A 20,404-nucleotide genomic window follows, 5' to 3' on the forward strand; every position below is an offset into this window, starting at 1 on the left:
TCCAAATCAAATACTGCATTCATCTCTCACGTCAACTCGGATGGCAGGTTTCCGGAGTCTTGCCATAGTACTTATGTAGACCAGGTTGTAGACTATGTTTTCCATACAGCCACGAAAGTTCTGATGATAAGCAAGACGATGTTTTTCATAGTTCATCACTCCTCCAAAGAAGATCTGCAGAGACCAGAACAAGAAGATCACAGCTCAGCTAAGGGTCAAGCAGGCACATGACTTCCCAATGCCCAAATATAATCCAGGCTTAACCAATGAAAGAGGGGAGCTAAGTCTGGGGATCAGTGTAGGGTCTAAGCAGCCACCAGCCTCAATATAAAAGAGACTAATGTTTGATCTAGGCTTAAGAAATGTTATATCCTTCATCAGGTTATAACAAATATAACTTGTATGTTGGGATTGTGGGAGTTGCTGTCCATCACATCACCTCTCTGTCCAAGTCTAGCTGCTCAAATGCCCCATTGAGACGAAAGTGTACGACTTCTCCATCCAGGCTGAAGTTGACAAACTGCCTGTAGCGGTCAAGTCGAAATTGGTGCCAGTGCTGGTCATCCAGAAGATTTCCCATTTTCATTATTGTCTCACCTCCACTCATGTTAAGTGAGCTGTTGCCTGAAAAGTATGGAGATAGTGTCACCAGAAAAGCAGAAGCTAATCTATGTTTGATAAACTTTCCTATTCTCCTTCAAAATGTGACTTTGCCTTTGGGCCTAACATATGTGTTAGTACTAAAAGAATTTGTATACATAGATAAGTGAATTTCCCGCCAACATGTGGAAAGCAAATGTGCCAGAATATTAAAAATACATACAACAAGCTAAGAATCTTTTGGATTTCCCAATTAAGTAAACATTCATGGAAGAACTGCTTCAGATAACTTTAACTTCCTAGAAATCTATTCTACCCAAACATCATGAGATAAATTAGAAGGCACTTAATATTCACTACCAGAACCATCTTCTCTCCCTACTCTTTGTGATGGAACATTTGGCCTTTCAGATGTTGATGGATTTCAACTCCAAGCATATTCAGAGATCACAGGAGTTGAAGTCCAACAACTTTGCTGTACCCAATGATTGTGTGTCCATGCATGGAGTCAATAAATACATATGATTCCATAAGAACCTGTGGCATTCTCATATTTTTTTAAAACAGTAAATTGAGCAAAACAGTTTATAGATCAGCATAGAGGAGCTGGTTCACATAAGAAATGTATTGCAATAAATAAGCTTGAGCTATCGGCCGGGGGGGGGGGGGGAGGGAGGGAGAGAGAGGGGGGGAGGGGAGAAAACTCTATGAAGACCAACATATTACCATAGAAAATAATTAGCCAAAAACTCAAACCAATATACAATGCTGGCTCTTATATGGGACACACTCACCTTGAATGCTGGGAGTTTGTAACTACCTTACTATGTCATTTGAAGCTATGATTAGCCTTGCTTAGCCTGAGCTACTGACTAGTTCAACGGCAACCTCATAATAAAAAAGAACTCGCAAAACTACAAGAATGTATATTTGAAAGCAAAGTAAGAAATGCTGAAGCTAGATTTTATATGAGCAACAACACTATAAAAAGCCTTTTTTGTTAGTATCTCATTGTATTTTTGACCACACTGATGATAGCAAATGCATGCCTTTGTCTGAATAATCCAGTGACAAATTAGATGCATAACCAAGTGTTAAAATGTTGCTTAATGGATGAACACTGTATTCCATTCTTTAATATTTACCTACAAGATAAACAGTTACCCAGAAACATTTGTTCATAAGTATTTACACATAAAATGACACGGAAGCAGAGTTGATTCTGGGTATGACCTGAAACTTCTTTGCTTCTGGTGTGGGAGAATTGACCCTCTGCAAGGACATTGCCCAGAAGACACCCGGATGTTTTGATGTTTTACCATCCTTGTGGGTGGCTTCTCAAGTCACTCCTGACATGAAAAAATCTGTACTTGGGGTGCCACTGCTCTTGGGAGGATATGATGTAGGATTAGAGGCAGAAATGCTTAAATGTAGGGGATCAGGGACCAATTAATTGACCAATAAACTTCAAAGGATTTTACGGCCCATCAACAATGAAAAAGAAGAAAACAAGAGCCACATGCACTTTGCCCACCCCTGGATTAGAGAGTGTGTTGCCTGCTTTGGCATTCTCCTTGAGAAACAAATTCCTCCTTCCAGCACCCAGTTATTGTATCAGTAGCAAGTCAACACATACTCCTTCTTCCCAGCCTCACCAAGACTCATGCTAAGGACCAGCTGGGCCTGATGCAGTTCCACCCGGATGTAGTCTCCCTGGGCCCCTGCTCCATACATCAGGAGGCCCTCACGTTCCATTGTCTTGAAGTTGAACGCAAGCCTGTCTTGCATGGTGCGCATGGTTCTGATGCGGAACCTGTAGGAAATCGCATCATCACCATCAAAATATAAGATGTCAGACTCTGCAGAGTAGGAAGAAAAAAAGAATAGAGAAATAAATGGCTACTTAGGTTTTATAAGTGCAAATTGGAATTTTCCTATGAAATCCCACTCCCATCCCCCACCCCCCGCTGGTAAGGAAGCAGAAGAAATCTCCAAAATCTCCTTCATCCAGAACCTACTTCCCTGCCTTACTTGGGCTTTTCTTCATATCAGAGGGTGAGAACATTCATTTCTGAAGCCCCTTTAGGCTTAGTTGCACCACTCATAACCTCCTGAGGAATGAGGTTATTTTTTTAGAATGGGTTGGTTTATCTTTTTATGTTTTTCTTAATAAAGAAACAATTATTTTTGCTTTACCCAACTTCCTTTCTGTTTCGAAGTTTCCTTTGAGTTAATTCTCTGTCATTAAAACCTTTAGCCTCAAAGATCCTACAGAAAGTTATTGTTTGAGGAGAGCTTTTCTCCTAGACATTGGTCTTACAAATATGATTTCCTTAAACAGAGAAGTAAACTGTCAAATCACTTACGGTAATAACAGCCATAAAGGCCCACACGTAAACCGATATGCCCATGTGGATTCCAAGCTACAGGAATAATGCGGAGGTAGCGAGCCAAGATGGGGTAATGCAGCTCATGGCGGACCACACCACTTGCGTTCATGTTGCCAAAAAATGTCTACACAAGAAAGCAAGAGAAAAGCAAGATCTGAAAAGAAACTATTCAGAGTATCAGCATGAAGAGGTTGTTTCTACATTGTGTTGTCAAAGGCGTTCATGGCCGGAATCACTGGGTTGCTGTGAGTTTTCTAGGCTGTATGGCCATGTTCCAGAAGCATTCTCTCCTGAAGTTTCACCCCCATCTATGGCAGGCATCCTCAGAGGTTGTGAAGTCTGATGGAAACTAAAATGGGGTTTATATATCTGTGGAATGTCATATTTTTTTAGTGTTTTTTTTTTAGTGTTGTCCCCTATTTTAGAGGGTTTTTCGAGTTTTTAAATATTGGTAGCCAGAATTTGTTCATTTTCATGATTTCATCCTTTCTGTTGAAAAATAGGCGACTTCCAGACAGAAAACAATCAGGCCAGCTAACTCATCCCAACAAAAGATTCCCCCAGACAGGAAGCAGCCAGATTTTAAATCTGCAAGACTATTCAATGCCAATCAAGGTAGCCAATTGCCATCTTCACACTTGCGTCAGGCAGACAAGAGTTCTTTCTCCCACCCTGGACATTCCACAGATATATAAACCCCATTTGCCTAGTTTCCAACAGACCTCACAACCTCTGAGGATGCCTGCCATAGATGTGGGTGAAACGTCAGGAGAGAATGCTTCTGGAACATGGCCATACAGCCTGGAAAACTCACAGCAACCCAGTGTTTCCACATTGTTTACACATAAAGATGCACACAATAATCTATATCTATATCCACCTAAAAGACTGTTAAGGAATACACAAACTACTATTATCAAGAGTCTGAACTGATTGCTTGAAGTGAGATACATGAAAATAGACTGGGAGCTACATAAAATAAGACTGAAGACAACAGCTTGCCCTCTTTGGTTTAAATTAAAACTGGCCCCACTAAGTTCCATCTTTTGTTAGTTGTGAATTGTTGTAGCCTCTCTGTATGCACCTGCTCACACACCTCCTTGAAGCAATAACAAACATTTCAGTTTGTAGCAAAGCCCTGTATTAAATACCCTGTTTCCCCTAAAATAAGACATCCCCAGAAAATAAGACCTATAGAGGTTTTGCTGAATTGCTAAATATAAGGCCTTCCCCGAAAGTAAGACCTATCAAAGTTTTTGTTTGGAAGCATGCCCGCCGAACAGAACACCAGAACATGCAGGATGGGTAAATGTACGTACCATAGAGTGTTGTACATGGAAATAATAGTAGTAACAAGAAATTCTTGATAGGATCTACAGTTTGTCTGGTTATGCTGGTTTGTGTTGACAACTACTGTACAGTATATGATAAATGTTCATTTTTTTGTTCAACAATAAATGTGAATTCTTCTTCATGGAAAAATAAGACATCCCCTGAAAATAAGACCTAGAGCAAATTTGGGAGCAAAAATTAATATAAGACACTGTCTTATTTTGGGGGAAACACGGTATGAGACAGCCACCCAACAGGGAATGAAAGCTGACATTTTCTGTTGGCAAAACCTTGTCATAAAATGACGTTCGTGCAAAGCTGGCAAATCAAGGTATAGCATTGTCAGCACAAGCATACATCTGTTCATCATCTACCTGCCTACCTGCCTATTCTGTTATGTCAGGTGCTTTCAAAACGTATTCTAAAGTAGGTGCAGGCAACCAAACCCATGTTATGTCTATCTAACCTTCTCCAATGGTCTCCTCTGCCTCACTACATCTGGTACAGCAGTTATCATGTGTATTACAACATGTTACATGGGAGGGATGCAACAAGAAGCTAAGTCTGTTCACAATTCAGACAGAGCTTGGAAAAACCTACTTTGAACTACCAGTCCCAGAATCTCCCAAACAATACAGTTGAACATACCTAATTGTACCTAATTTTGGAAGCTAATTTAGGGTGGTTCATACTTGGACAGAAACTCATCAAGAAAAATCAGAGATCTCCAAGTAGGGCTAAAAAAGTATTCTGCCTAAAATCCCAGTGAGGTGCTACTGATCAAGATAATAGTATTCAGCTAGAATAGACCAAGGGTTTGGTTTTGTCCATATAAGGGAGACTCCTATATTCCTTTAAACAGTGGTTCTCAACCTGTGGGTCCCCAGATGTTTTGGCCTTCAACTCTCAGAAATCCTAACAGCTGGTAAACTGGCTGGGATTTCTAGGAGTTGTAGGCCAAAACACCTGGGGACCCACAGGTGCCTTTAAAGATAAACCTTTTCAAGCTCTGACCCTAACAATAACAACAACAACAACAACAACAACAACAACAACAACAACAACAGTGACCTTTATATCCCACCACCACCTCCCAAAAGGAACCCGGGGTGGCTTACAGAAGCACATACTAGTATCGTAAAACACATAGAATAAAAGTAAATTACATCAACATTTATAACAATAACAATATCAATTGACACAAAACAACACTTACGAAAGATAAAAGCCCAATCCACTTTAAATAAAATACTCAATAAAATGCAACAATAGCTACTATTAAAATGGGCAATACAACCACATTAAACATCCCAATGACAGCCAAATTACAAACATTAAAGTGCCGAAGATCAATTTGTCTGGTCCTCTAGTTTAGCTGATGTCTAGTCATTATCAAAGGCCTGCCTAAAGAGCCATGTTTTCAATTCTCTCTGGAAACATTGCTGGGTGGGGGCTTGCCTAATTTCCCTGAGGTGTTCCACCAAGAAGGCCCTCCCGCTCATCGCCACCAAATGCACTTGAGACAGAGATGGGACCGAGAGGAGGGCCTCGCTGGCAGATCTTAGAGCCCATGCAGATTCATTGGGGGGGGGGGGGGGGCGGTCACGAAGATGGGAAGGACCCGAACCATGTAGGGCTTTGTAGGTAGTAACCTGCACTTTAAATTGAGGCCGAAAACTTGTTGCCAGCCAGTGGAGCCCCCTAAGGAAATTGAGCAGCCCAAGGAAGACCAACTAAATTTGTGGTGTTTCTGAGTCCTCCTATCCAGTAACAGAGAATCTTTTGATGGGGCAGAACCCTTTCGCAGGGACTTATGTTTCCAGCTAGTGGAAACTTTCAAACCAGATTTAGGTTGGCTGCTTTTATTAAGAAGCACAGGTAGTTGCTGTAGCTACCAATGCAGCCCCTTTATGGGCTGTGCCATTTATCCACATGCGGCTGGTCCTCCTTGGCACTGCAAGGCCTGTTGGTGGCCGTGCAGTGGGCAGTGGTGGCGGAGAAAGGATAAGATGCTGAGAGAGCCAAGTGGGGGACCAGACAGGAAGGTGAAGGTCCTACTGGAGGGTTGCCTAGTGATGTAGGCAACCCTCCAGTAGGGTTTCCCTACGTCAGTCCACATGGAGTCCATTGCAGGCTCTTGGAGAGACCTCGGTGCTGCTCTTCCCCGACCAAGTTCTTGGGGATGGGCCAAAGCCTGCTGTGCTATCCCAGTGTATGGGTGGTGCTGCGCTACAACCTACTAGGCCTCTCCCTTGATGGGTCCTGGACCCACTGTTCACAGCGAGTAGGTTATTTTTTTGAACTTGGCACCTTTCTTTCAAAGCCAGAAACTGAAGGCTGTTACTCCTCCTCTTCCTCCTTCTTTTTCTCCATAGCTTCACCATGTCATTGACAAGGGTCCAGCCAAGCAAAGAGTCAGTGGTGGGAGATTCCATTGCCCCCCCCCAACCTTTATACACCCCTTCTTTGCCTTAAGCAGGACCCCATTTTTTTTTCCTTTTGGGGTACTCTTTCCCTGATTTCATCTGACTTCTAGCCACATCTTATGTGAGGCAGTTTTTAAAACTGTGAGAGATATATGAGAGACACATCTTTTGAGAGAAAGTGTTTTTAATGTATTCTCTACATAACAGAAAGGGGTTGGACTGGATGGTCCTTGTGATCACTTCCAGCTCTATGATTCTATGATTCTATGAAATAAAATTATATGCTCCCCAGCTGTTAATTCTCTGCCATCCCACTTCCTCCACTGCTTTTAAAATGCCCAATTTATCTTCCCTCCTCCCACTTTCCCCCTTGATTACTGCAAAGTGGAAACACACGTGCTGGCCGTGAAACAAAACCCACAAAGAACCCCACATGACACAACAAATAGTGGTATGGGTACCCATGGTTTCTAATATGTGCTGTTTTATTTCTCATGGTGCAAATATTTAGTGTTTGTTATTTACTGAAGTCTTTTTCTCTGCAAGGATAAGCAGTAACGTAAACTTATTAAATAGGCTTTTGAAAATTCTTGAGCAAGTCAGGCTTACTCCAAAGAAGACTGTGAAACAGCAAAACAGCCCAAGGCTACTGTTTATTTTTGGATGATCAGATTTATCACTGAGATTTTTTTTTAAAAAAATCTACTCAAAAAGGCTTCTTGATGCTTACAGAACTCATTAAACAGTGGTTTATCTATTTCTATACAGATACTGTTCTATTTAGCCTTTCAACATTGTTAATAATTTGGACACATTTTCTATTTTTTTGTATTTTGATAAGTGTTCTAACTATACTATATAATTTTGTTTAATTTGATAGTTTTTTTAAAAATCCATTTCACTATTCAAAGTCATGCTTAATGGTCTTGTACATACAATGGCTACAGTGGGAAATATAACTCAGATTAACATGCATAGGGCTAAAATGGGTATTATTTTGCTTGAATTCCATATTATGATCCCATGTATTTCTGCACACTCTTTACATTATAGGTCAGTCATCTGATTACAATTAACAGTCCTGCTAAGTCTCTTTCTCTGTTTTAATTGCTTCTTAATTTCATTCATTTTTTAGAGTGACAAATCTTGACCTATTTTATGAATAATTATTTTTGCAAGCCACCTTGAGGTCACTATTAGACAGCATTAAAATGTGAAAGAACAGATTACAAATCTAAAATGCAACCAATACTTTTCATTAAAAATCTATATAACTAACCTACATATCTGGATCTTCACATAATATGGACATGATATACATTTGTATTATCTCATGTTGCTGAGAAGTGGGCCAATATATATGCAAACGACTTTGAAACTCACATTTCACTTATATCCGTGTGTGGAATATTAGGCTCTCCAGATGTTTGGACTTCAACTCCCATAATCCCACCCACCCCCATCCCTCCAGTGGTCTGGCCAATGGGAACAGACTGTGAGAGTTATAGTCCAAAACACTGGAAAGACTAAAAGTTCTTCAGCCAATGTATGTATCCCATAGAAAAAGATCAATGCTGGACTACAAAAGTATGGGAAACACAAATTTATCCAATTACCCAGTTACCACACTGGTTGTTAGAGACAGTGTCAGTGCTTTCAAGTCACCTATCAACTTATGGTGACCCCATGAATACTCAGAGGTGGATTTGCCAAGTGCTTCCTCTGAAATATAGTCTGTAGTGTGGAGACTTGTAAAAGGCACCATGATATAATGGGTTTACTGGAAAGACATGTGTCAGCAGCTGATTGGCTAAGCGTGCCAGGAGCCAACATTCTGATTGGCTACTGTCTCTGGCTTGCTGCTGAGAGGAATGGTTTGAACAGGCACTTTTACCTCAGAAAGCGAAGAGGTAACAGCTAGGGAATTAATGACTGCCAACTCTCTGAAGCCTGATTATTTCTAAGGCAATGAGGCACATTAAAGACTGTTTTTAAAAGGACTGTTTATTCCCTCTGTTCTCAGTAAGAAGCCGGAGAGACTACTGTATATGTTGTTGCTCTGTTTGACCTACTGAACTGAAGTAAAGTTACTGTTACTTATTTCACAAACCTGAGTGGCACGTTATTACACTGCAGGGCAAACTTTGGTTCAGAAGCCATGGTAAAGCTTCTATTTATTTACATCTATAACATCCAACATGTTGGATGGTCTCCAATTCAAGTAATAAGCCTGCTTAGCTTCCAAATTCAGATGGAATCTGGTGCCTTTTGAATATTTAGGCTTCAGAGTTCTATAATTAAGTACCCCCTATAATTAAGCACTCCCTCCAACAGCCATTTGGTGGCAATAAGATAATAGGAGGAAGGAGCAGGTAGCAGATGACTATATTTCACCAACCAGCCACAAGAAGACTATATCACCTATTGGACAAAATCCCCAGGGTATCCAAGATTATCCCTTTATTGTTCTAAGGGCACAGCAAGTCATTGCCTCCTTCCCCCTCCCCCAGCATCTTCCCCTTGCCACCAAATAGCAAAGGGAATGTGTCGCAGCACAAGAAGAAGCAATATAAGAGCTCAGGAAGGTGAAAGGTTATATGGGGTCAGTGGGAATAGCTGAACTGAGTTCCACCATCTATGCTGACCATGAATAATACATACACAGGTGCAAATTGGATTTACACTTCTGTGTAAAGATGCCAGCCAACAATTCCGCTCTCACCCAATTGCTCCCTCGTTGAAAATAAGGCTTCCAGTTGTTAGGATGATCCCCATAGAGGACGATGTACCGCGTCACCCAGTTGTAGGAATTGAAGGTGCCCTGAGTGGCAATGCTTTTGATATGGGCTTTCTTCGTCAGGTCAATCTGGAGCCAAGGATGCTTGTCTTTGGGATCAGGAGACCAACCACCAGCACCTGCAAAAGGAAGGGTGGAGAAGCCAGATGAAACCTCCAGACAATGGCTGCTAGTGACTTCCATCTTCCATCTTGGGTTGGTCATGAATCTGTTCTAAATTTTAGTTTTATAGAAATATGATATTCCAGAGAAGAGCCAAAAGCTCGGTTGAGTAAAATCTTCTCTTCAGTGGTATATATCCACATGTACTTATGCAAGACATTTTGACTGATAACCCAGTTGTCTCTGATCGGTTAAGAGCAGATATTATGCCAATGCACAAAAATCAGCAGAGTTTCAGAACTGTTTGTTTTAAGTACCCAAAAAATCTACTCTCCCATAAAACATCTTGTTTCTATATCATGCTCCCAGGAGACAAAAATAAAGTAGACTTCATTAAAAGTAACCTATCTGGTTTACTCACAAGCTTCATGTATTCAGCATACCTGTACATAACTTGTCAATCCAGTGACAGAGAGGTTTGAAGTAGTTTCTCTTTGTAGATAACACAGGGCATATTTCTTATAATCAAGAGCAACATGAGTTTGCTCTTAACAGTCCAAAGTCTATATGGCGTCTGATGGAGTGCATGCTCTAAAGCATCTGATGTCCAAAGCATCTCATGGCTAAAACATTTCTTCTGTTCTAAAATGGAGTCTCAGATCTCAGCAGACCCAGATATGATAATGCGATCTGCAGCCCCTCCCACAATCTCAAGAAACATAGAGTAAAGGGAAAGCTGCATACCAAAACATACATATACACTACAGTAAGCAAACAGAACAAACAGAAGCAAACAAATTACTAGTGGTGGCTTGAGAAGGTTGCCATTTCCAACACATACAGCCTGGAAATCACACAACACCCCAGTCATTCTGACTGCGAAAGCCTTTGACAATACATTAAAATGCATAAGCTGGAAGCAATAGCTTTTGCTATCCCGGAAGCATACAAAATATATTAGTTTATCTCCATCCACTGAGCAAACCCTAGAACAGAATCCTACTCTGAATCAGCTCTGCTGTCTGCAACATGTGTTCAGGCCATATATTTACATTTATAAAACTTTTCTCCATAAAATTTAGAGCACCAAACATTTAAGAGATTAATGGATCAGCATTTAGAGACCACGAATAATTCTGACTATGGAGACACAAAACAAAAAAATAACTGATTCCACTGTCAGACTTTGCTCGTGAACCTCCTCAGGGCAAGTGGCCACTGTTGGAAGATAACCAACAAAACTAAATAGGTCACTGGTTTAGTCTTATGTGTGTTAATGCTACTGGGCTTGGGCTTGCTTTTCCTTACTGAACTCACCATAAATACGACCGAAAGTGGCAGCACGGAAGATGCTGGATCGAGAGGATGAGGCGAGATTCCATGTGTAGAGGGGGCCAACCAGTTCATACTCGCAATGCTCTGCAACAGCAAGAGGAACAGTGAGACAAGGAGGCGTCAGGAAAGAGCATTTGCTTTAAAACAGGGCTTCTTAAACTTTTCCAGTCGTTACCCCTTTTTGTGACCCCAGCTTCATAGGTATATAAAATAGGTATCAAATCAAACATTTACTGATAATAAATCAGCATTTGCAAGGTTTGTTAGATAGGCTGAATTTCCTTTTTGTGGAGTATAACTGGAGCATTTTCTACAGAGTAAACACTGTTGCTAACAGATTTGTGTAAGTGGGTGATGTTCAGAAACTTTTTATTGTTACCAAATGTTTTGTCACCCCAAGATTGAGCTAAGCAGATCCCATTTGGGGTTGGGACCCACCATTTAAGAAGCAGTGCTCTAAAGCTTCTAGAATTCCCAATTCAATATGGCCATGGCCATTACAATGTTAGAGGGGAATATGCTCTCTCCAGACTCCAACTACCAGAATCCACTTGCCAATATAGCCATGCTGGGTTGGGGATTCTGAAAAATGGAATTCCAAAGTTGTGGGGGTTTTTTATTTTTTTTATCCTGAGCTTCTTTCAGTTTCTCTGCAAACTGTAGTTCAAATAAGTATTTCTTCCTCAACGTGCTGTCTAAAAACACAATTGGATCCAGCCAACCCAGAAACAAAATACTCTTAAGCAGAACTCATGCATACTTTGAGGAGGGGGCAAGATTGTTTTCTGCTGCTCTTGACATGGAGCAATGGAGTCAAATTGCAAGAAAAGGATTCCACCTAAACATTAGGAAGAACTTCCTGATGGTAAAAGCTGTTTGGCGGTGAAATACGCTGTCTCGGAGCATGGTGGAGTCTCCTTCTCTGGAAACTTTTAAGCAGAGGCTGGGTGGCCATCAGTTAGGTGTCCTTTGATTGTATATTCCTGAATGGCAAAATGTGGTTGTACTGGATGGCCCTTGTAGTCTCTTCCAACGCTACGATTCTAAATTCTTAGGTGCAAATTTGGAAGCAGAAAACCTCTGGCTTTGCCACCCGTGAATAAAACATACCAATGGACAAGGCATGGCTAACTCACATGTGTCAAACCTAAGGCCTATGGGCCAAATGTGGCCCACCATGACATCTTATGTGGCCCTCCAGATGCTGGACTACAACTCCTATATTCCTCCTCATTAAACATCATGACTAGAGCGAATGGGAGTTGTGATGTAGTAACACACATGGGGAGCCCTGGTGGCAAAGTGTGTTAAAGCACTGAGCTGCTGAACTTGCAGACTGAAGGGTCCCAGGTTCAAATCCTGGGAGCGGAGTGAGTGCCCACTGTTGCTCCAGCTTCTGCCAACCTAGCAGATCAATAGGTACCGCTCCAGCGAGAAGGTAACGGCGCTCCATGCAGTCATGCCAGCCACATGACTTTGGAGGTGTCTACAGACAACGCCGGCTCTTCGGCTTAGAAATGGAGATGAGCACCAACCCCCACAGTCAGACATGACTGGACTTAACATCAGGGAAAACCTTTACCTTTACTAACACACCTGGAAGGCTGCAGTTTGTTCTGTTTAGTCAGGAGAGTGGAGTTTGAATTTATATCCAAGGTTTGCGGATATGATGTCTGAACTGCTGAACTTGCTGACCAAAAGGTTGGCAGTTTGAATCCGGGGAGTGGGGTGAGCTCCCGCTGTTAGCCCCAGCTTCTGCTAACCTAGCAGTTTGAAAACATGCAAATGTGAGTAGATCAATAAGTTCTCTGGCGGGAAGGTAACTGCGCTCCATGCAGTCATGCTGGCTACATGACCTAGGAGGCGTCTAGGGACAATGCTAGCTCTTCAGCTTAGAAATGGGGATGAGCACCAACCCCCAGAGTTGGACACGACTAGATTCAGTGTCAAGGGGAAACCTTTATCTTTTACCTTGAAAACAGGCATGGGCAAACTGTTGGGAATTGAATGTTTTCCATTTTTGTTATTCGTTGGAAACCGCCTTGAGTCCCGTAGGAGATTCCACCTGAACATCAGGAAGAACTTCCTCACTGTGAGGGCTGTTCGGCAGTGGAACTCTCTCCCCCGGGCTGTGGTGGAGGCTCCTTCTTTGGAGGCTTTTAAACAGAGGCTGGATGGCCATCTGTCGGGGGTGCTATGAATGCGATTTCCTGCTTCTTGGCAGGGGGTTGGACTGGATGGCCCATGAGGTCTCTTCCAACTCTACTATTCTATGATTCTATAAATAAAATATTATTGTTGTTGTTGTTTGTAGGCTGTTAGGAATTGTGAGAGTTGAAGTCCAAAACACCTGGAGGGCCGAAGTTTGTCCAGACCTGCTTTATAATATCCTTTCACCTTTTCCCCAACCTCAGAACCACAAGGGCTGTTGGCCTGCAATTAACTAGCGACTAGCTACAGCCATTCTGAGGACACACGTCTCTGTCGCTGAAGCCAGGCTCCAGGTAGTCTTGTAGACTCCGTTGTCTCTTGATTTTGACAAATATATACCAAACACCTCCATCCTAGGGTATGCTATGCTGAGCTCTCTTCAGGCAAGTGGCCCATTCAGGCTTTAGGGGCTGCAAAGCACCAAGGCTCCTGAAGGCTCTCTCTCCATGTCATTCCTTTCCTCCAGGTTCTCTGTGTGTGTCTTCCTCCTCCCTTCACTTCCACTGCAGAGAGAGGCTGTGACACGCCCTTGCAGGCTCTGCTCCTTGTTATCTTCTGGAGGAGGAGGAAAATAAAATGAGGGGGGAAAAAACCGAGGGAAACCCTCTCACGTCCTCAGTAGGGCCCTGCCATGAGACAGCAGAACGAGGCGTCACTTCCAGGGCGTGAAGAAGAAGAGCCCTTCCCAGAGAGAAGTCACTCCCAGGCGCAGAAACTCAAGGGCAGAGGCCTCTCAGAAATGGGAAAGTAAATGAGGGCGCCTCTTATCCTTCTCTCAGGGCGACAAAATGCGCGGGAAAGATCCCCCAAAAGACTGAGAAAAGGAAAGCGAAGCTGAGGGGCCAAAGCAAAAGGCCCCGGATGAAGACGGATGGGAAGTGGATTTGGCGCCATGAATCCCGCCCCAACATCCCCGTTTCCTCGCATCCACACGAGGCGAGGAAAGCACGGATCCAGTGCTTTCTTTTCCTTCCACACAACCATATAACCCAGAGTATCAAGACAGATAATCCACAAAAGCTGATTTGAACTGGATTATCTGAGTCCACACTGCCATATAATCCGGTTCAATGTGAATTTTATACAACTGTGTGGAAGGGGCCTTAGGAGATAAGCGTTCTCCTCTGTGGGCCCTTCCACACCAGAATATCAAGGCAGAAAATTCACCATACAGTAGAGTCTCACTTATCCAACACTCGCTTATCCAACGTTCTGGATTATCCAACGCATTTTTGTAGTCAATGTTTTCAATATATTGTGATATTTTGGTGCTAAATTCGTAAATATAGTAATTACTACATAGCATTACTGCGTATTGAACTACTTTTTCTGCCAAATTTGTTGTCTAACATGATGTTTTGGTGCTTCATTTGTAAAATCATAACCTAATTTGGTGTTTAATAGGCTTTTCCTTAATGCCTCCTTATTCTCCAACATATTCGCTTATCCAACATTCTGCCAGCCCGTTTATGTTGGATAAGTGAGACTCTACTGCATTTGTTTTGAACTGGATTATCTGAGTCCACACTGCCATTTAATCCAGTTCAATGTGAATTTTATACAGCTGTGTGGAAGAGGCCTTAGGAAATAAGGGTTCTCCTCTATGGGCCCTTCCACACCAGAATATCAAGGAAGACAATCCACAATAGCTGTTTTGAACTGGATTATCTGAGTCCACACTGCCATTTAATCCAGTTCAATGTGAATTTTATACAGCTGTGTGGAAGAGGCCTTAGGAAATAAGGGTTCTCCTCTATGGGCCCTTCCACACCAGAATATCAAGGAAGACAATCCACAATAGCTGTTTTGAACTGGATTATCTGAGTCCACACTGCCATTTAATTCGGTTCAATGTAGATTTTATACAGCTGGGGCCCTTGGAGATAAGGGTTCTCATCTATGGGCCCTTCCACACAGCCATATAACACCGAATAGCAAGGCAGACAATCCACAATAGCTGCTTTGAACTTCTGAGTCCACACTGTCATATAATCCAGTTCAATGTGAATTTTATACAGCTGTATGGAAAGGGATTTAGGAGACAATGGTTCTGTATGGGCCCTTCCACACAGCCTTTTTTTTTCGTGTCAGGAGCAACTTGAGAAACTGCAAGTTGCTTCTGGTGTGAGAGAATTGGCCGTCTGCAAGGACATATAAACCATATAAGCCAGAGTATCAAGGCAGATAATTCACAATATCTGCTTTGAACTGGATTATCTGAGTCCACACTGCCATATAAACCAGTTCAGTGTGGATTTTATACAGCTGTGTGGAAGGGGCCCTAGGAGATAAGGGTTCTCCTCTATGGGCCCTTCCACACAGCCCTATATTCCAGAATATCAGAGCACAAAATCTCACAATACAGTAGAGTCTCACTTATCCAACACTCGCTTATCCAACGTTCTGGATTATCCAATGCATTTTTGTAGTCAATGTTTTCAATACATCATGATATTTTGGTGCTAAATTCGTAAATACAGTAATTACTACATAGCATTACTGTGTATTGAACTACTTTTTCTGTCAAATTTGTTGTATAACATGATGTTTTGGTGCTTAATTTGTAAAATCATAACCTAATTTAATGTTTAATAGGCTTTTCCTTAATCTCTCCTTATTATCCAACATATTCATTTATCCAACGTTCTGCCGGCCCATTTACGTTGGATAAGCGAGACTCTACTGTATCTGCTTCTGGAACATGGCCATACAGCCCGGAAAACACACAACAACCCCACAATATCTGCTTTGAAATGGGTTATCTGAAATGTACCCCTGAAATGTGGGATTTTCTGCCTTGTTATTCTGGGATATAGGGCTGTGTGGAAGGGCCCTGCCATATAATCCAGTTCAATGTGGATTTTATACAGCTGTGGCCATAGACGGAGCTAACAATTTCTGAGCCTGCCTGCCTGCCATGCCATGGAATGCGGCACCGAACCGAGTCTACCTTGCCATATAAATGAGTCCATTAGACGGCAACGTGGAGGGGCCCAATGAAGAGCTCTACCCGTCCGAGTACTTCCCAGCATCAAAACGCAACACAACACAACAGGGAAGCGGGACAGAAGTAAAGGCAAGCGAAGGAAGGTGGTGGCAGGGTCTCGCCCCAAAGCCGACCCCTCTGGCCTTTCCCTTCCACCCAGCGCAGCCCCCTTCTCCTTCTCCCGAAGCCCATGCAACCCTGCTTTGCCGCAATGCAGCTAAAAGCCTCGTCCCGGGACGCCACTTACTCCAGAACCTCCAGTCGGCTCCGAAGACCGGGGAGAAGGCGAGCAGCAGCAGCAGCAGCGCGGAGAGGAGCGGCCGGGCGCCCATGGTGTGGTTGCCGGAGGGAGACGCAGCGCTCACCCGGAGCCCCGCCGACGTTCGGCCATCGCCCCACCTGAGCGCCCCCTCCCCGCCTGCTTCAGGAGCGCGCCTCCGAGGCGGAGGAGGAGGAGAAAGGGAAGGCGGCGGGGGCGCGCCTGCGTGCTCTCAGCCCCGGGGCTCGGCCGGATCTGCGCCTTCCCTCCGTCCACACCTTCAGCCGCCTCCTGCCAGGACAGGAGAGAGCGCTCTGCACAGGCGCAGAGGCAGCCCGAACACTCCACCGGAGCCTTGTCCTCAGTTAGACCTCTTGTTTCATTCAGGATTGGCGGCTCTGACTGGCAGGAGCTCTCCAAGGTTTCACGCAGGATTGTTTTCCCCGCAAGTAGACGAACTAGGTCTGGCCCTGCTTATCTTTTGACACGGACACATCTTCAAGCTTGCATTTGTTCACCCAAATCCCCAATCAGCTAAAAGGATTGGCACCCACAGTCTAACCAGTGTCACACTGAGACATTGTTGGAAATAGCAACCTTCTTCAAGCTTCCACTGGTTATTTGTTATGTATATGGATCAGATTTGGCCACATCATAAGAAGACAGGAAAGCTTGGAAAAGATCATGATGCTGGGGAAAATGGAAGGAAAAAGGAAGAGAGGCTGACCAAGGGCAAGATGTACGGACAGTAACCTTGAAATGACTGGCTTGACCTTGAATGAACTGGGGGCAGCAACGGCCGACAGGGAGCTCTGGCGTAGACTAGTCCATGAGGTCACGAAGAGTCAAAAACAACTAAACAAATGAAGAAGAAATTGGATCAGATTGCTTACTCTATTGCAGGCATGCACAAACTTTGGCTCTCTAGGTGAGTTGTTAGGAATTGTGGGAGTCCAAAACACCTGGAGGGCCCAAGTTTGCCCATGCCTGCTCTATTGGTATGCAGTTTTCCTTAACTCTGTGTTGTGGGAGGGGCTGCAGACCATGTGATCAGATCTGGGACTGTTCAGATCTCAGACTCCAGTTTAGAAGTTAATAGAAACAGAATGCTAGAGACTCTATTAGACTCTCAGAACAGAGAGATTATTTAGGCCAGTGATTCTCAACCTTCCTCATGCCACGACCCCTTGATACAGTTCCTCATGTTGTGGTGACCCTCAACCATAAAATTATTTTTGTTGCTACTTCACAACTGTAACTTTGCTACTGTTATGAATCATAATGTAAATAGCTGATATGCAGGATGTTTTTTCATTCACTGGACCAAATTTGGCACAAATACCTGATATGCCCAAATTTGAATACTGGTGAGGTTGGGGAAACCACTCTGCACACACCCAGTTCCATTCTATTTATGAATTCATATAAGGATTGAATCCTGCCACCAAAAATAGGTGACCCATCCAGGCAATAGGGCCTCAATACCTTAAAGGCACCAGGTACCACCAGATCATGCAAGAAAAGCTGGGTCAGCCCTGATTAATACTTGGATAGAAGACCACCCACAAATATCAAGTGCTGTGGGCAATGTTTCAATGGAAGGAACTGGAAGAAGCACCTCTGACGCAATGGGCAACTTGAAGGCACACATACGTACATACACACAAGATCAGACCTTGGTCCCTTTTCACCAAATCCTTGAGGCTAGAACTTTGAGGAGATGCAAACAGGTGCCTTTTTGGACTGTCACTCCCAGATTCTGGGAATGGCAGGCCAAAAAAAAAACTCTCCCAAGCCCAGCCAAAGAGTATTAAAGGTTACCAGGTGCTGTAGGTTATAATTTAGAGGAAGGGACCAGCAAAAACACTTCTAAGTATCCCTTGCCTTAAAAAAACCCTATGGAAGCCATGGGATTGCCTTCAATTGGTAGGCTCTTTGAAGGCACTTACTCGTATGTATATGTTGGCAATATCCCTGTTCGCACTAGATTCTGAAGCATATGAAATATGAATCCAATGCACTTTCAGGTATACAGCTCCCAGCATGACCCAACAAAAGACATGCAGCCTGTTCTGGGATTTTTTCCCCACCAACCTGAGAAGGAGTAGCAATGGTCACACCACATTCACCCCCAGGCTGTTTCTAGAGAAGTATCAGAGACCCTAAATATCAAAAATAAAGAATCAGCAGCTTCATGTGACTCCTGTGTCTAGGGTGGTGAATCCACTTTGTATTTATTATGAAGCTTAAAGAAGTTATCCAGGTGCCTGTGAATCTACAGTAGGAAAAAGAGGATTCAGCACCTTGGATAGTTCCTCTAACGTTTAAGGGTAAACTGTATGTCAACATGCCATACATTTGCAGCTTCAATGCTTATACTTAGATATTTATTTTTTGCTCACGGAGCTCCTTAGATGTGGCCATCTCAGTTAGATTAGAGTTAAAATTGAAAGGGCCTCTGAATTCTCTCCTGCCACATCCCCCATAACTTTTTGTTAATGGAGCAGGGCAAGTGCTCATGCAGATAACACTCCCCAATAAGGGTGCAGAGAATCCAAAGACTGCATGGACTAGAAAATCTCATAGTCACTTGTTCCTATCTTGAGCAGTTAAATTCCAGTTTTAAAATTATTTAAAATTTGCTGCCTTTTCACATCATCTGAATTTTGCTGCATGAAGTAATAGCCACACTCTTCTGAACGGAAAGGCCCAGTCCTGTGCATGTGGCAAGGTACTAATACACTAAAAGTTATTCCTAGAGCTGCCTTAAGACAAGAGTTCAGTGATTCCTAGAAACACACACTTTGTTAACTACATGCAAAATTTTCATACAAGATATGCAACACTGAGATTATGTGATTTTCGTAAGCAATTTTCTAAAACAGGTAAGAATCATGTGTTCCTCCAGATGTTGTTCGACTACACATCCCATCATGTCTAGCCGATGTAGTCAGTTGTGGGCAATACTGGAGTTACAATCCAACAGGCTCTATAGGGCTACATGATTTTCATCCCTAGAAAATAGAACTTGGAAAAATTGTTTTTAGATCACAATTCCTAGACTCCCTTAGTCACTGGCCATGCTCTCCCAGAGAGGGTCCTTATGTTTTGTATTTTCATTTGGGGAGAGGTGGTTAAATAAATACCTTAACATATCACAAGAATGCCATAAGCTTCTAATACCTCATTCCAAAATCCAAACACTTACAAACCAAGGGTCCATACCACTTGGAATTTGAATGGGTAATCATATACAAAAGACTGACTTTTGCCATTCGTTGCCCTTGTTTAAAATTCATTCATTCACAAGAAAGCACAGAATGTCTCCTCATTTGTTAGTTGGCAGGTTTGAGCAAAAACATGCAAGCTTGCACTTTGATGCTCAAAGTAAGGTTTCTAGGAGACAGGATGCCAGAATGAAGTGAGTAAACTGAAAAGTATGTATCTCATTAAATACTGGCCTACTACGAATACAGTTTGCCCCCAAAATCTCAATGTTTTTTCTGATCTATAGGGGAGCAGGGCTAAAAGATTAAAGGTTGAGGATAAATGGGGGCTATGTTATTTTAAAAAGTGCAATGAGTGAGATTGTTTTATATGTTTACCAATCATAGGAGTTGGGCCCTTTTTATCTCAAATTCCATCCACATTGCTTTGGATAAAACCTGCTTTTGTTTTCCCTTGAAATGGGGAAAACTGCTATCATTATTTGTGCTTGTACTATAGAATCCTTGCACATTTCTAGGTAGTGTGGCTACAGCTAAAAGTTGGTGATGTTTCAGATGTAACTGCTTTGCAGAGCTCTGAAAAGTTACTAATTTAAACTCCAGCCCTCAAAATCCTCCATCTGCACAGCATAGTCAGTAGCCCAAGAGGCTAGATGCTTTGGCCAGTTATAGTATTAAAAAAAGTAAATTTTCCTAAATCTGTCGCACTTTTGTTCCATATGGAGCCAGGGATCTGCAT

The 20,404-nt window shown here is 42.8% G+C and overlaps 1 protein-coding gene across 1 annotated transcript in view; it reads right to left on the reverse strand.

The window, feature by feature from the left end:
• Positions 1 to 16,732, reverse strand: part of cntnap1 (contactin associated protein 1) — a 42,702-nt gene extending 25,970 nt beyond the window's left edge. The window contains exons 1-7 of the mRNA XM_008113145.2: positions 16,427 to 16,732; positions 10,965 to 11,066; positions 9,471 to 9,664; positions 2,967 to 3,114; positions 2,256 to 2,459; positions 440 to 624; positions 31 to 174 (exon numbers count right to left, since the gene is read on the reverse strand). Coding sequence (XP_008111352.2) covers positions 31 to 174; positions 440 to 624; positions 2,256 to 2,459; positions 2,967 to 3,114; positions 9,471 to 9,664; positions 10,965 to 11,066; positions 16,427 to 16,511 — 1,062 coding nt within the window. The 5' untranslated portion in view covers positions 16,512 to 16,732. The remainder of the gene's footprint in view (positions 1 to 30; positions 175 to 439; positions 625 to 2,255; positions 2,460 to 2,966; positions 3,115 to 9,470; positions 9,665 to 10,964; positions 11,067 to 16,426) is intronic.
• Positions 16,733 to 20,404: the final 3,672 nt, after the last annotated feature.

Source organism: Anolis carolinensis, chromosome 6 (genome assembly GCF_035594765.1).
Source record: "Anolis carolinensis isolate JA03-04 chromosome 6, rAnoCar3.1.pri, whole genome shotgun sequence".
NCBI classification, from domain to species: domain Eukaryota; kingdom Metazoa; phylum Chordata; class Lepidosauria; order Squamata; family Dactyloidae; genus Anolis; species Anolis carolinensis.